General features: G+C 39.3%; 1 protein-coding gene and 1 long non-coding RNA gene across 2 annotated transcripts in view; one reads left to right on the top strand and one right to left on the bottom strand.

The window, feature by feature from the left end:
* The window catches only part of LOC117946055, a 7,369-nt gene extending 3,823 nt beyond the window's left edge, over positions 1–3,546 (top strand). The window contains exon 3 of the long non-coding RNA XR_004656957.1: positions 3,405–3,546. This is a non-coding gene — a long non-coding RNA (uncharacterized LOC117946055). The remainder of the gene's footprint in view (positions 1–3,404) is intronic.
* Positions 1–14,395, bottom strand: part of mc5ra (melanocortin 5a receptor) — a 51,105-nt gene extending 36,710 nt beyond the window's left edge. Inside the window, exons 1-2 of the mRNA XM_034873871.1 lie at positions 14,301–14,395; positions 1,237–1,441 (exon numbers count right to left, since the gene is read on the bottom strand). Coding sequence (XP_034729762.1) covers positions 1,237–1,404 — 168 coding nt within the window. The 5' untranslated portion in view covers positions 1,405–1,441; positions 14,301–14,395. The remainder of the gene's footprint in view (positions 1–1,236; positions 1,442–14,300) is intronic.
* Positions 14,396–15,325: the final 930 nt, after the last annotated feature.

Genomic DNA, 15,325 nt, shown 5'->3' with positions numbered 1-15,325 from the left:
CATTTCTGCCATTACAGCAAATATCTCATTTTGAATATCATGGTGAGTGTATTTGGCATTTGATGGGTTAGTAGATAATTTCTTGTCCACTGCTGGATCAAACTTAGCAATGACATGCAGCAACTCAAGAAAGTTTCCCAAGTTGTGGGACTCTTCACCCTCTCTGTGGCCTCGCTGTGCGATTCCCTGGCAGGCTGTGAAGCGCAAGCTCTCCACCACAGCTTTCATGTATTTTCTGTTCTCCATGACTAACGCAGAATGTCCCTTATCAAGCATGTTTGCTATTTTAGATCCGCTTGTCTCTTTTTGTTTGAACTCACTCCATCCTTGCATTGCAAATTTGTGCCCCATACTTTCATGATGGCTCTTCAGAGATGCTGATGCTTTCCGCCAGTTGTTAAATCCGTTGCTGGTAAATGTTGGCTCTAAATTATATCCGTGCCCTCGTTTCTGAAAATGCCTACACGCAAAACAAAATGCTGCATCTTTCGCCACGCTGTATTCCAGCCACGAATACTGATCCATCCAACTTTTGTTAAAACTTCTCTGCTGATTCCCAAATTGCCGTGCGGGGTATTTTTGAAGGATTGGCCTTCTTGGGTCCTCTTGAGGACGGTTGCTAATATCACCTGCAGCACAAACCGTAACGTTAGCATTAGCATCCTCAAAGGAAACCACCGCTAGCGATTCTCCTTCGTCTTCATCCCCAGAATCTTCTTGGTCCTGGTCCTGGTCCTGGGGCTCTGTGACGACGAGCATTGTGTCTCCACCTTCACAACCTCGTTTCTCTTCAGATTGGAACTCAGAACGTAAACGTTTAGGAAGCAAAAAACGATCCATTTTGGTGTATTTCCAAACTCGCTACCAAAAACAAGCTGCCCTGTGTTAAGGTCAAAAGGTTCACCGGGCTCTGCGCCAATTGGCCAAAGAAGATCACATGTTTGTTATTTTTAGACTAAAATATATATATTGTTATTTATCATTTGATTCCAATATTTAACAACATGAAAAAGACTATTCAAACACCAAATTAAAATATAAATATAAAAAATTCCAGACATTTCTTGGGGGTGCTGGGCGGGTGCTTTGGCTATTATAGGGGGAGCTACAGCACCACCTAGCTCCTCCCTGGCGCCGCCACTGGTAGTGATTACTAACAAACAGAGTGTAAATGGTAATTTCCCCACTGGGGATCAATAAACAGTATAAATTAAATTAATTAAATACTGTGCATACCTCTACAGCAATGTGGACCTGCTCGCATGCTGAAGGTTTTAAAGTGCTGGTCTTGTCTGGTTGCATTGGAAGGGGCAAGGTGTAGTTCTGGTGAAGGTAGGTGTAAGCCCTGGTGAAGTTACCCAGCTGTGCCTCTACTTGGTAAGAGGACTCTTCAGACAGATTCATCCCTGCTGGGGCTCTGGTCCAGATCACTGGTGCTCTACTGTGGATACCATTTTTTAAGCAGAATGCAAAGGAAAAAAGAAGTAAGACTGTCATATTTGTGAATGGGAAATATGACTTTTGACTCTGAAGCTTGGACCATATTTCCTCAGACCATATTTTCCTTTCACTAGACACTAACTTCTAAGTTGTTTAACGATTAATATTCTTTATACAGTATATACCAGCACCTTGGTATTAAGGCTTTTGGGTTAACATCACAACGTAACACATAAGGCACTTATACACAAAGTTTGTACTTATACAAAAAATACAAACACAGACCCCCCACTTCTCCCAAAACAACAGGCTAAAAGAAACACACATCCTTTGAATGGTAAAGTTGCTTTTAAGGGCATATATAAACAAGGAAAAAAAGGGATACACAGGGTGACCGTCAGCTTCATCGAGGCACACTATGAAAAGTGCAGCTTCATGTTTCTTTGTGTATTTGTGGATCCACTCAGTGTATGCATTGCTTAATTTGTTTGAGTTTACTAAAATGGAGAACATCTCTGATCTGAATACAGGGTAGGGGGCAAGCTGACTTCCAACAAAGTAGTTTAAGATGATAGATAGACCGTCTGTTTTAATTTAAAGCAGGGCCACTGTGGATGACAGAACCCCAAAGAGAGCTGTTAATATTATTGGAGCAAACAGCACCTTTTCTGTTTCCTGTTTTTTGTTATTGTGTGTGTTTCCTCCCTTGTCTTGTCTAGTTTCCTTATCTTGTCTAGTTATAAGTCCTCTCTTATGTTTTCCTGTGAGTGTCTGTATGTTGTTCTGGCCCACCATAATGTGTTTCTCCTGCTGTGTCACCTTTCCCTTGTTTGCTCATTACCTCTTGTATTTAGTCTTTGTGCTTCCCTCGTCTTGTGTTGGATCATTGTTTGTAGTATGTCCCTGCATCAGCGTACTGTGTGTTTCTCTAGCAGTTTCCTATTTTTCTTTTTTTCTTTTTACTCAGTTCCGTCTTGTTTCTTCGTTTTTTGACCTGCCGTTTTGTGGACACCTTCTGTTTTTATGGACTTTTGTTAAAATAAAGACTCAAGTTCAACACTTCGCCTGTCATCTCTGCATTTGGGTTCAACCCTCTCCACCACTCACAACAAACGTTTAACTAAAGTACATTTTAAATTAACTACTTATTACTTTTACCTGAGTAATTTTTCACATAGGTATTTTTAAGTATTTTAACTTTAAGTAAGTATTGGTACTTTTCCTTGAGTACAATATTTTAGTACTTTTTCCAGTTCTGGTGCTTACCAGAGTAGTAGTAGAGTACATTAGGCAGCAGTATTATTACAAACTATCTAAAAGTCTCCTTTGGGACTCCTCTGTCCTTCAGCACCACTCTCAGAACTATAGGAGTTATTTGATCAGATTAAGTCCTATATAACGACCACTTAAAACAAACCTCAAGAACAGCATTCTTTCACCTTTGTAACATTGTTAAAATTAGGAGCATCCTGTCTCAAATCGATGCTGAAAGAATAATCCATGCATTTTTTACTTCCAAGCTACTGTAATTCCTTCATTCCATCAGATTCTGATCCAGAATGTTACGTGTGTTCTGATAAGAACTTGGAAAAGAGACAATTTTTTTCTCCTGTATTAGCTTTTCCGCATTGGCTTTTAAAATCCTTTGTCTAGCCTACAAAGCTCTAAATGTTCATGCACCATCACATATTGAAGAGCTCATAGTACCTTTTTGTCCCACTAGAGCACTGCACTCCCAGAATGCACTTACTTGTGGTTCCTAGAGTCTCTAAAAGTAAAATGGGAGCCAGAGCCTTAAGCTACCAGGCTCTTCTCCTGTTGAGCTAGCTTCCGGTCTAGGTTCAGGAGGCAGACATCGTTACCACATTTAAGAGTAAACTTAAAATTCTCGTCTTTGATAACGCTTATAGTTAGGGAGTGAGGAGTTGCACCGTTTGTCTAGACCAGCGGGGGAGGGTGCACAGACAAGGCACTTTTTCTCTTCTCTGCTTTTCTTCCTAGTCCTCAGATTCAGCTACCAACCCTTATAGAACTGGCTCAGGTTTGCCTTGCAGCAGCTCTTAATTATGCTGTTATAGTTTTAGACTGCCAGGGGACTTCCTTTGACACACTAGCCCCTCTCTCTTTCCCTCTGTGTGCATCGTTGTCCCAGAAATACTTGTTACTAAATTATCTCTGGGGAGCTTATTCCTCAAAGTCCTTATTTTTTTTTCACCCAGAGGTTTTCCTTGGATTAGGGTGGCACCTAAATCATGGTTGCAGCTGTTACCGTGAACCTGTTTCAGGTCCTGCTATGCCCTGTACACCCAGCTTAGCTCTACGGCGCCCTGCTATGTCTTGCTTTATCCAGCTACGCCCTGCTACATCCTGCTGCCCTGCAGTGCCCTCAAAATGTTTTGTTGTGTATGTTGTGTAATTATAGTGTAAATGTACACTATGTACAACCATTTTAGATCATAACATCATGTGTTGTCCTTGAAAACATCTGCCTTGGGGCTAGTGGCCCCGGAGAATGAGTCTGAGCAGGATGAGGGGGAGAATGACAGCAGCTGGTGCTCCCTGGTGGAACCAGCTGACTGTAGAGGTGTCTGCCCTGGTGGAGGTACACCCCGACCACAATTATTTTAACAGGCAAGTAAAAGATTTGTAAAGCTATTATTCCTATCTAAAACATACAACAATGTTGGCTATTGAAAATTTTTATGGTTTTGCTTGGACAAATACACCAGGCAATACTGTGGCACCCCATCCAGGCCCAACAGCTCCAACTGGGACTTCCTGCTAAAATACTGTATGCATATAGGAATTAAATGATTTAATTTAAGATCACATTTTTTTATAGTATTATTATTTATTAAAGTTCTTATATGTTTTATGTGTAAATAGTTAAATCAAGATTGTGTTGTGAATAGATAAAATGTGTATGTGGTAAATAAATCAAAATTAAATGTAACATGTAACATGTAACGTATTTATTTTGTTTACATTTTTCTAGTATTGAAAACAATCTGTCCATCCTCTCTCTGCTCTCCCTTTATCTTCTCTCCTTGGCTTCCCTCTAAAATTTCATATCCTCCTTCATCAATCTGATCAGCTAATCTTCTTTCTCTCTCTTTTCCTTTTTCTTTCCTGACCATGGCTGGCTTTCTGGCTATTCCTCATCCTCCATCTCCTGAGACCTGGAAGCAAGACATTTGAAATTCTTTATTTGGATGTACCATCTTGTTTCCGAGGGGGTCCTGGCGAAGATACCACAAAAACAAACAAAAAACATTGCAGATATACCAACAAGGTAAGCAAAACAAAACAGACACAAATAACAAAAACAACCAAAAAATCACACAGTCCCTACAATTACAACAGAATAAAATGTGTGTAAAAGGTCATAACATGAGCGTTCAGAAACAGATTATAGCATAATCATTCAGAATATAGCCAAACTTTACTTTAAAATGTTAGTAAGATTAAGTGGTTCATTAAAGAGAAAAGAGTGAGGAAATAAATAAAATAAGAAGGGTCTTAAAGTATGCGTGTAGTATGAAAGTGAGTTGCCAAGGCATGTTTAACAGTCAGAACAGTCAGAACAGTCAGGTTAACTACCACTGTTGATTATTGGGTACAAAAAGCACTCAAGATATGTGTTAAATTTTTTTTAAATGTCTCCAAATAGAGTTAAATGTCAGTTTTTTTGTCATTTTTGGTATTGGCAGGTTTATTAAGTCAATTTGGCGATAACGTCACTTTGGAGAGTGAAGTCTCAGCCTGGCACCAGAACTATGGCGACTGACTGGGATGTGGAAGAGGTAGACAGGCCAGCAGCTGTAAAATTACGAACCTGCCAGTTGTTAGAGAGCAAATGATGAATTTTCAAGATTTCGGGGAAATCTCCTTCATGTATCCCCTTCATTTAGCAACGCAGCAGTGCATACAATGACTTTACTTTTTACTGTCAGTGAAAAGCACAGAGTGAACGTCAACGTTTTTCTTTCTATGTAGTGACATTGATCATGTTGTTAGTTCAGATAGGTACTGGTACACTTATCTAGATATAGGAATAGAAGGCATCCCCCAGTGTTATTTGTAAGTGTTTACCTCTTCCTCCTGTGAAAACGTGTCACTGTGTTTGGCAGGTGCTTGTGTTTGTGGTGGCGAAGCTGCGGTGGGGAGCTTGTGTCAGATTTATCTATCATATAATCATTAATATAATAAATCTAGAGGGAGGCAGGGTATACCGCCCGATCCGGTTGGGGAGAGTTCTAGCCTGACCAGGCTCCTCTCTTTGCCCTGTCTTCCTTACTTATGCTGTAATAGTTTTAGACAGCTGGAGGACTTCCTTTGACACACTGAGCTCCTCTCTCCTCTATCTTTCTATATTTCTATCTTCCCATTTTGTGTGCATCCATGTCCCAGAAATGCTTGTTACTAACCTAGCTCTGTGGAGTCATTCCCCTGAGTCCTTATGTTTCTTTTCCCCCAGCATGTTTGCTTGGATCAGGGAGGCTCCAAAATCATGGTTGCAGCTGTTGCCACGGTCCCGCTACACGTTCCGTTCTGCGATGCCATGTTATATCCTGCCACGATCTACGGTGCCCAGCTACGTCCTGCTATGCCTTGTAATGCCGCACAGTGCTCTGCTATGCTACAAACTACTACAAAGAACTACTACAAACTACTATTTTTTTGGGACTGTTATTGCCACTCTTCATTCTAACCCCAACAGGTCGTCAGACACCTCCTACCAAGAGCCTGGGTCTCTTCCCAAAGAGTATGGTCTAGACCTACTCTATCTGTAAAGTGTGTTGAGATAACTCTTGTTATGAATTGATACTATAAATAAAATTGAACTGAATTAAATCAGACAACACAAGTTCACTGCATACAGGCAGGCTATAAAAAACATCTTATGACCGTATCAAGATAATCATTTTGGGCCATTATAGCCATTCCCCTTGATATCATATGATCTGAAGAAAACACAATAAGATATGGTGATACTTCACATTAGCAGTGTTAGAAACGATACAAACACCAATCAACTACTTTTACCACTGCTATAGTAGATACTAGTACTGAGCATTTGAGCAACTCAATGACAATATAGCTTTAGTCCAGATGTGGTGTAGGAAAGAAGTGACCAGTATTCCTTATGTTCCCCTATGGTTGGTTAATGCCTTCCCTAAAAAATATTGAATTATGTTGTTATTAGGATCTGGGTTAATAGGAAAGCCATGTCTTTTCAGAAAACATTACGCATAATGTTAAAATAAATCCATATACAAGTTTTAAGGAAAGAGCAGGTTGGAGCAAAATCAATATTTTACAGATTACGATTAGCTGAGAACTCCATAAAACATTTTCACAGTATACTCAACAGTACACGTATTTGTACACCATTGTATCCTACCAAAGATTTTTTCTAAGGCTGTCCGAGTCCCTTGTCTGTGAGGTTGAAACATCCACATCAGTCCAGGCTTTTGATGAATGATTTAGCTCAGACTTGGTCTCAGACGGAGAATCTGAACTTCATTCCCCTGGTTTGCAGACTGCTAGCCGCAGATGTAGCTTGGCTTCCATACTGACTTGTGGTGGGACGTGTCTCTCCAGGCCGCGCACACTCGGGCTATTCTTCATTTGTATTTAACACCATAAAGAAATATAATGTCCAGGATCTCCAGGAAAAGAAACGATAAGCGTGTCTCCATTTTAAACATTACTGCAGGTTGATAGTGGGCAACAACGTTTTCGTGGTTAGCTTGCTGAAACTCTACTGTTGAAGTTGCTGGCTGGCTACGCAACGTTAGCTATATCCGCTTGAATACGTGTAGGCTAACTATAGCCAGTACACTTTGTGTGTAACGTAACAAAAACCCACCCATCTCGTAGGAGCAAAGCTTACTATTACAGAAGATACAGAAGGTGCAGTAACGCCACAGGTATTATGCTGACAACATGGACGCATATAAAGGAATCACCAAAGGCAGGTTAGGCTAACACTGTTGTGCTAACGTCTAGTGGCTTAGCGTTAGCTAGCTGTCAAATCTTGTGAAAGAGATTAAAAGACCAAAAGACATATTAGGCCAGACCAGTGGCAAAGACAACGCAGGCTGCTCTTTTTTTCTCCCCAACGTGACGTCATTGTGGGCAATAAAAGAAAACACTGTAAAATAGTGCCTACTTTTTGTATTATATTCAGTTTTGATACAATATCCAACAACATCAAATACAATGGGTAACAGTTCAAAGATTTATTACCAACAAGCAAATTGCACAAATTCGTTGCAAAATTAAACCTGCAACAAGGGCTTTAAAGACAAATTGCAACCAATGAATCTTTCTTCTCATATATGGTGTAGGCAATTCAAGAAGTTCATAAATTGTGCAGTGAAGAGTTGTAAATGAGCAGTTAAGAATAAATCTACACAATCTATTATACATTCTAATAAGAGGAGCAAGCAAGGTATTGGAAGCAATGCAGTACAAAGAATCAGCATAATCCATTATTGGCAGTATAAGTTGAGAGCAATTTTTTCCTGACCTTAAGTGGGAAACAGTTTCTGGAACGGAAAAGACTAGACTAGACTATAATTCAATTTATGGACAATGTGATTAATATGATATTTAAAAAAAGAGGTCAAAGTCAAAGTATAGGCCCAGGTATTTGATATGGTCAACCTTTTGCAATGTAGTGCCATCCAGACAGGAAATACGACATTAATGTGTTTTGCATTTGAGTTTGATGGTCTAGTGCCAAAAATCATAATATGTGTTTTTGTTTTATTAAAGAGTAAATCATTAGCTGAAAGCCAGCGCTGGAAGTTATTAAAGTCTGACTGTAGATCTTCTTCAATCTGTACTAAATTTGTATGAGAAGTATATATAACAGTATCATCAGCATAAAGCTGAACAAAACACTTACAAATAGAGAGAAGATCATCAATGAATATAGAGAAAAGAAGTGGACCAAATGTTTACCCTTGAGGTACACCATAGTGTTGAGTTAGAGTGTCAGATTAGTTTCCATTGATAACACGTTGTTTTCTATTGTGAAGATATGAGTTAAACCACAGTAATGCAAATAGCATAAAGTTTATCCAGAAGAATGTAAAGTTTGACCAAGTCAAAAGCCTTTGTCAAATCAATGAAAACAGAACCAATTATTTCAGAAGTGTTTGAAGCAGTGAGAATATCATTGGTTAGTTTTAGCATTGCAGTAATTGTAGAGTGATTTGAACAAAAGCCAGACTGTGAAGCTGACAGGATATTGGTTTCATTAAGATAGCATGACAGTTGACTATAAATTCATTTTTCAAATAATGTAGCTACAGAGCAAATGATAGAAATTGGTCTGTAGTTGTTTGGATCTAGTGCATTGCCTTCTTTATTTAAGGGAGTAATGTGTGAACATTTCTAAATGCTGAGTAATTCATAGGTGGACAGAGACATATTAAAGAGATTACAAAGATGATAAATACATGAGCTGATAATTAAAAAAATTGGGCTTCGATACCATCCAGCCCAGGACCATTACTCACTTTGCGATCATTAGCATTCTGTACCTCAACGGGTATAAAAGAAAATATGCTGTTAATAGACAATGGATTATGAGGTTGTAAATTACCACAAATAGATGATTCAGGCACTACAGAAGAGACGGATGAAAGATGCTTATTAAAAGCTAGGGCCATTAAAAGGGGTTCTAGTAAAATTTCATTTTTAACTAATCTGTTTAGGTACATATTTATCAGATGCCTTAGTTAATGTTTTAATCTTAGATTAGAACTGTTTAGGATTTTTCAAATCTTCAATAAGGGATTCTTTGTAATAATTAGATTTGGCATTGCTTGTCATAGTTTTGCTTAGATTCTGTAACCTCTAGTATTTATCCCAATCAGTAGGATTCTTAAATTTACAAAATGTGGCCCAAGCAGAATCTTTCTGTCTGAAAAGTCTAATTAAGTCGGCGCTTATCCAGGGAAGGTGCCTGACTTTTACTTTAATAGTTTCCAGAGGAGCACCATTTTCAATAACTGTATTCAATTCTGAATGTAAAAAATCCCCCTTATCTTGGACATTTGGAATTAAGTGATATCTATCTCAGTTAATTGAAATTATATCATTAGTAAAGTTATCTAAAAAAAAAAAATGTTGTATTGTCTAATAGTAATTAGTTTGGGAAGTAATTTAGGCAGTTTGATTTTACATATACAGTACAAAATTGCATGGTCACTAAAACAACCAGACATAATTCCTGATTTTAGGAATTTGTTTGTTTGAGAGACTAGCATCCAGTCAAGCAGGGACTGACACATTGGTGTAACAAGAGTTGGCGTTACAAAGTAACTTTAGATTCAACTCATAACGGTGAATCACTTGTTATCCTGGTTAAATCGCCGTGGTAATTTATGTTGAACACCTAACCGGGTCAGGAGCAGGTTATATTGGAGATTAGAGATCAACCGGTGTAAAAGCACCGCCTACTGACCAATCAATACTGGGTTGATTAGTTTCTCGGTGCGTGGAGAGAGAGAGGTTCGCTCATAAAGGTTAAAACATTTAGAGACTGACAACATTTTTAACACCCTCTGATTGGTAGCTTTATGAAAGAAATTGATTTTAAGCGGAGGGAATTACTTAGGGAGACCAGGGACAGTTGTAACGGGACAGTTGTAACCCCTTGAATTCCTCCAATCACAAACAACTTAGAGGGATGACACTCACCGTGCTCACGCTCAGTTCATTTCCCTCCATTCTCCCAAAAAGGCACTACATTTGAAACTTCCTGGAGGTGTTATCAACAAAAGGTTGTTTTTGAGGTAAATTAATTACTTGTCTTTGTGATGTACTTTTTTGGGTGCTGTCATAAGATTAAATGACTGTGAATTCAAACAAGTATTATCAGAATCACTGTTTTATAAGCTAAAAATAGAAATGGTTAACAAGTGTCAAACTAGCATTTAAGCTAGCTGACATGAGATGAAAACATGGCTGGTGATACTTGGACGGTTGTAACGCCCCGTCCCAGTATCACCAGCCATTTTATGAAATGTCTTGAGATCTGGGTTCATTTCCCACTATGATACATCAACCACTGTTTCCCAGAGCATATAAAAGCATCAGCTTAATTACATGAAATGTAATTCTAATTTTTACATAAAGATAGTCAGTGGAAACATGTGATTTCTTACAGGATGCCAAATATCAGAAAGAGGAAGACAGACAGTGGAGTGCCATTTCTTGTGCTGGAAAGGGCTTCCGATGAAATCAGACAGGGAAAGTCAGTCAGGGGAGTGGCCAAGTCAATTGGCATTTGCCATGTGACCCTGCACCAATTCCACAAGAAGAGAAGCCAGGGATCAAAGACACTTTCCAGAGTTGGATACTGGACTCTGAAAAGGGTTTTCTCACTACAGCAGAAGCTCCTCTTAAGAGACTGCCTGATGCAGGCAGCTGATTTGTACTATGGATTGAGCCCAAAGGCTAGATATGTATTAGGTTAGAGTAGGCTGAGCTATGTACATTTGTTGTGTATAGTAACTAAAATTACACTAGTTAACAATTAATATAATTTAGATCTGGAAGTTTGCCTATGAATTGGCAAAGACCTACAGTTATAGCTACCCTGGAACCTGGGCAGAGAACAGGATGGCTGGAGACGACTGGTTCACAGCGTTTTTGAAGAGGCACCCCACTCTCTCTACAAGAAGCCTTCAGACTTCAAGCCTTTCAAGGGTTACGAGTTTCAATGAGTCAAACGTCAATACGTTTTTTGGCAACTTGTTTTCTGTCCTGGACAAACACAGATTTACTGCAGAGGACATCTGGAACATGGATGGAACAGGTGTGGTGGAAATTATCTATATCTCCCTCAGACACACCTTCCAAAGGCTCACAGCCTTACACAATACAAGCATTACAGAATAAAAGGACTAAATAAAATAAAGTTTTTCTATACAGGAATCACCACAGTACACAATCGTGAAAAAAGTGTGGCCAGAAAGGGAGTCAAGCAAGTCACCTCTGCAGAACGTGGGACACCAATTACACTTGCCTGTGCAGTGAATGCCTTGGGGAATTCGATCCCACCAATGTTCATCTTCCCTTGGAAAAAAATCCATCCTTCCTTTTTTCAGCAATTGCCCTCCTGGCTGTATTGGTAGAGCAAATAGATCTGGGTGGATGCAAGGGGAGGACTTTTTGGTCTTCCTCAAGCACTTCCAGACTCACACCAAGTCCTCACTAATTCTGGACAAGCATACCTCTCACCTTTCTGTGGAGGGGATTGATTTTTGCAGGAGCCAGGGCATTGTCCTCCTCTCCTTCCTCCCACATGTTTCCCATGAGCTGCAGCCCTTGGATTGCAGTGTATAAGGGCCACTGAAGAGGCTGGTATTCAACTGCTGTGACAGCTGGATGAAAGCGCATCCAGGAGCCACAATGACCATTTATGATCTTCCGGGCATTGTGAAGAGTGCCCTTACCCATGCTGCATCACCGGCAAATATTCAGGCAGGGTTTGTATGGACTGGAATTTGGCCTTTTAATAGGAATATTGTCAGTGACTTTGCACCGTCCTTAGTCACAGACGGCCCACTGCCAGCAGTGACACCAGAGGTTCCATCTTCCTCTACAACGCCACCACCTAATGTGGCAACAATGACATCCTCCATGCCAGTTAGAGCACCTTCCCCTATCACATCCCCTGTCACATGTGTGGTGTCCGAGCCTGAGCCATCATCCTCTGCTATGGACACAACTTTTTCACCCATGTCCATCCGTCCACACCCAAAAGCTGGCCCAAGAAAGCAGACAACAAAGGGCAAGAAAAGAAGAGAAACAGATCCTTACAGATACTCCTGTGAAAAGACAACTGGAGGCTGAAGAAAGCAGGTCTGCAGCTAATAGAAAAATAAATTTTGGCAACATCAAAAAATCCAACCCGAAGAAGCAGAAAATTCAGGACTTGTCTGAAGATGAAAGTGAATTCTTCACTGTGTGCTTGGAGAACTTCCCCAGGTTAAGGGAGGTCTGGCTCCTGTGCTGGTCCTGAAATGGCTGGGCACACAAGGACTGCACAAATGGAAAGGATTTCTACACTTGCCACAACTGTGACTCCAAATGAAAAATCACAATAGCATGACTGAAACATGATATTTTCGCTGCTGAGTATATGATTGATTCATCGTGTATATTTTAGACATGTGTTACAAACCGTCCCTGTACACTGGGACATTTGTAACAGTGGAGAGACTGTATTAAAATCCATTTTTTAACATGTACATATTTCAAAAAACCAAGTAATTAAATGGTTTCAGCAGTTGACAGATTGAAGTTTATAATATAACAAATTGGTTATTCCAGTGTTAATGTTTTTTGAGGTACTGCTAAAAATTGCAAGTGTTACAACTGTCCCATGGTGTCAAATGTCAGGTCAATCAGGTTTATTGTGTGAGGGGCGTGGAAGGGGCGTTTTTTTTAAAGCTTTAATTACACCGACTGGCCAATTGGGCTCATATTTCTTAGCCATTGTTCAGTGCTTGGGCCCTAATAAGAAGAAAAAGAAGAAGAAGAAAAAGAACAAGAAGAAGAGCAAGAAGAAGAACAATTTCAATAGGGCCTTTTCTGACTGTTTAAATAGTATACATACAGTGTCCAAATCTACACAAAAATATAAAACAAACAGATCCACTAAGGACTAGGAGTGCACAATGTGGATAGAATTTATGTAATCTTATATCATGATATTTATTTATGTCATGATATAATATTTTTTCTTGGGTTAGGGTTAGGTTTAAACCAATTGTGAAACTGTTGTTTACCAAATGGTAATGTCTGGCTAATCAATTGAAATAATTACCTGACAAATTAAGGGCGCTACGGACACACATTGAGAACCGATCCTGTTCTGTGTTCTACATGTTGTGCAGCTCTTTTACAACTATGTTCTGTTAAAGCCAGCTGAGTCTTATGAGTCACTATTTACATGAACTTTAACAAAGTGACTTGCTACACACCTCACCCTCAGCAGATGCCAGAAAGAAGCTTATATACTGCACACCAAATAATAGAACTAAGAAATAAGGCCCTTTTGTTCCCCCAGAATGAGATGTGTTTATGAGGAACCAGCTCCTTGTCTTGCACTAAGTGATCATCACTGCTGCTGCCTTGCCGGTGTGGTGACTAATCCTTATGAAAAAAGGATATTTTCTCCGGACAATTATTACAGAGACAACAAGAAAAACATTTTCTGCACAATGAGGGCACCATCTTTAAAGTGTTGTTTTTGTTCCACATAGCGTGACACAACTGTGCAACATCTAGACCTATCTGTGTTTCCATAGGATGTACAGTAGCAAAGCAGCTCAGTGTATGCTGTGAATTCATAGCTACAGTACAATAAATCATAGCTACAGCTAATATATTAAATGCATATTGCCATGGTGACCTAATTTTTCAACAGACAGGACTGTTGACTAAGTTGCTTGGAGGATGACGTATTGAGATAAAATGTCTGGCAGTTTATTTTTTAAACACACATGCAGCACAGCTTTGAGTCCATTATAGACAAAAACTATTAAAATAAATGTATACCTCCTGTACAGTCTTGCTTACGAGTCTAAGACGTGGAAAATACAGGTTCACTGCAAACTCTGTATTAATTACAAGTATCTAACATGACGTTCCCATTAAAATATAGTGAACAAAATAATAAACAAGTATGATGCCACTATTAATTCACACACTTGAAGCCTAGCCAATGTAGCACCAGCTATTCTAAAAAAACAAAACAATTTTTTACAAAAATGAATGTTAAAAATGCAAAGAGGTGGTAAAATATTATGAATTGTGAGAGAATGACTCACCTCTTGCAGTATCTGTGGCTGTGTCCTTCCCACAAGTGGCTTACTGGATGCTGCCTCTGTATAGTATCAGGCCAATGGATTCACGCATCGTGAGAGAGAGAGAGAGAGAGTAAGAGAGAGAGAGAGTAAGAGAGAGCGAGAGAGAGAGAGAAAGCGAGAGAGAGAGAGAGATAGAGAGAGAGAGAGAGAGACACTCCCCCTTTAGATCTAACGAGAACACAACATGCTGTTTTTAGCCACCTACCTCACAGTGGGTTGAACGAAGCAGCAGCCAAAAAAGCAAAGCTTCCTCCATATTGAAAACACTTCATCTGTAAGGATCCTAAAATAATTAAACTCTTGGTACAGAATTTCAACCTGCAGTACAGTAAAAAATAGCAGCAAAAAACATATATTTTAGTGCTTCAGTAGATATTTTGTTTGTTGGTTTAAACTCCAACATTCAACCTACGATTTAAATTTTTATATTTCAGTTTTTTTTATTGGCATGAAAAAAATTAAAAAAGAATCTGTGTTGATAAAACATGAGTAAACACATCAGTTATAATAATACAAGTGAACTGAATAAGTATGATATAATTGCAAATAATAAACAATTCTGTTATACAACAATAAATTTAACGTGAAACAATAAAATAAAAAAGATGAAAAAGTAAAAGAAAGAAAAATAAAAAAATAATAAAAAAAATTATAATAATCCTGCAACACCAGGACCCTCCAGGGGTATATACAAGGATCCTGTTCGTGGACAGCTTGGACATCCTCAGCACCAAACTCTCCCAGCTCACTTTGCCAGCCTCCACCTGTCAGTGGATCAAAAACTTCCTGACTGACAGGAGTAAGCAGGTGAGGCTGAAGAACATCACATCCAGCACATGGACAATTGGCACTGGCGCCCCCCAGGGGGGTGTACTCTCCCCACTGCTCTTCTCTCTCTACACTAATGGCTGCACCTCAGGAGACCCATCTGTTAAACTCCTTAAGTTTGCTGATGACACAATGGTCATCAGCCTCATCTGAGATGT

Source organism: Etheostoma cragini, chromosome 6 (assembly GCF_013103735.1).
Source record: "Etheostoma cragini isolate CJK2018 chromosome 6, CSU_Ecrag_1.0, whole genome shotgun sequence".
In the NCBI taxonomy this organism is placed as follows: Eukaryota; Metazoa; Chordata; class Actinopteri; order Perciformes; family Percidae; genus Etheostoma; species Etheostoma cragini.
Note: the sequence above shows the minus strand (reverse complement) of the source record. Positions and strands in the feature narration are given on the sequence as shown.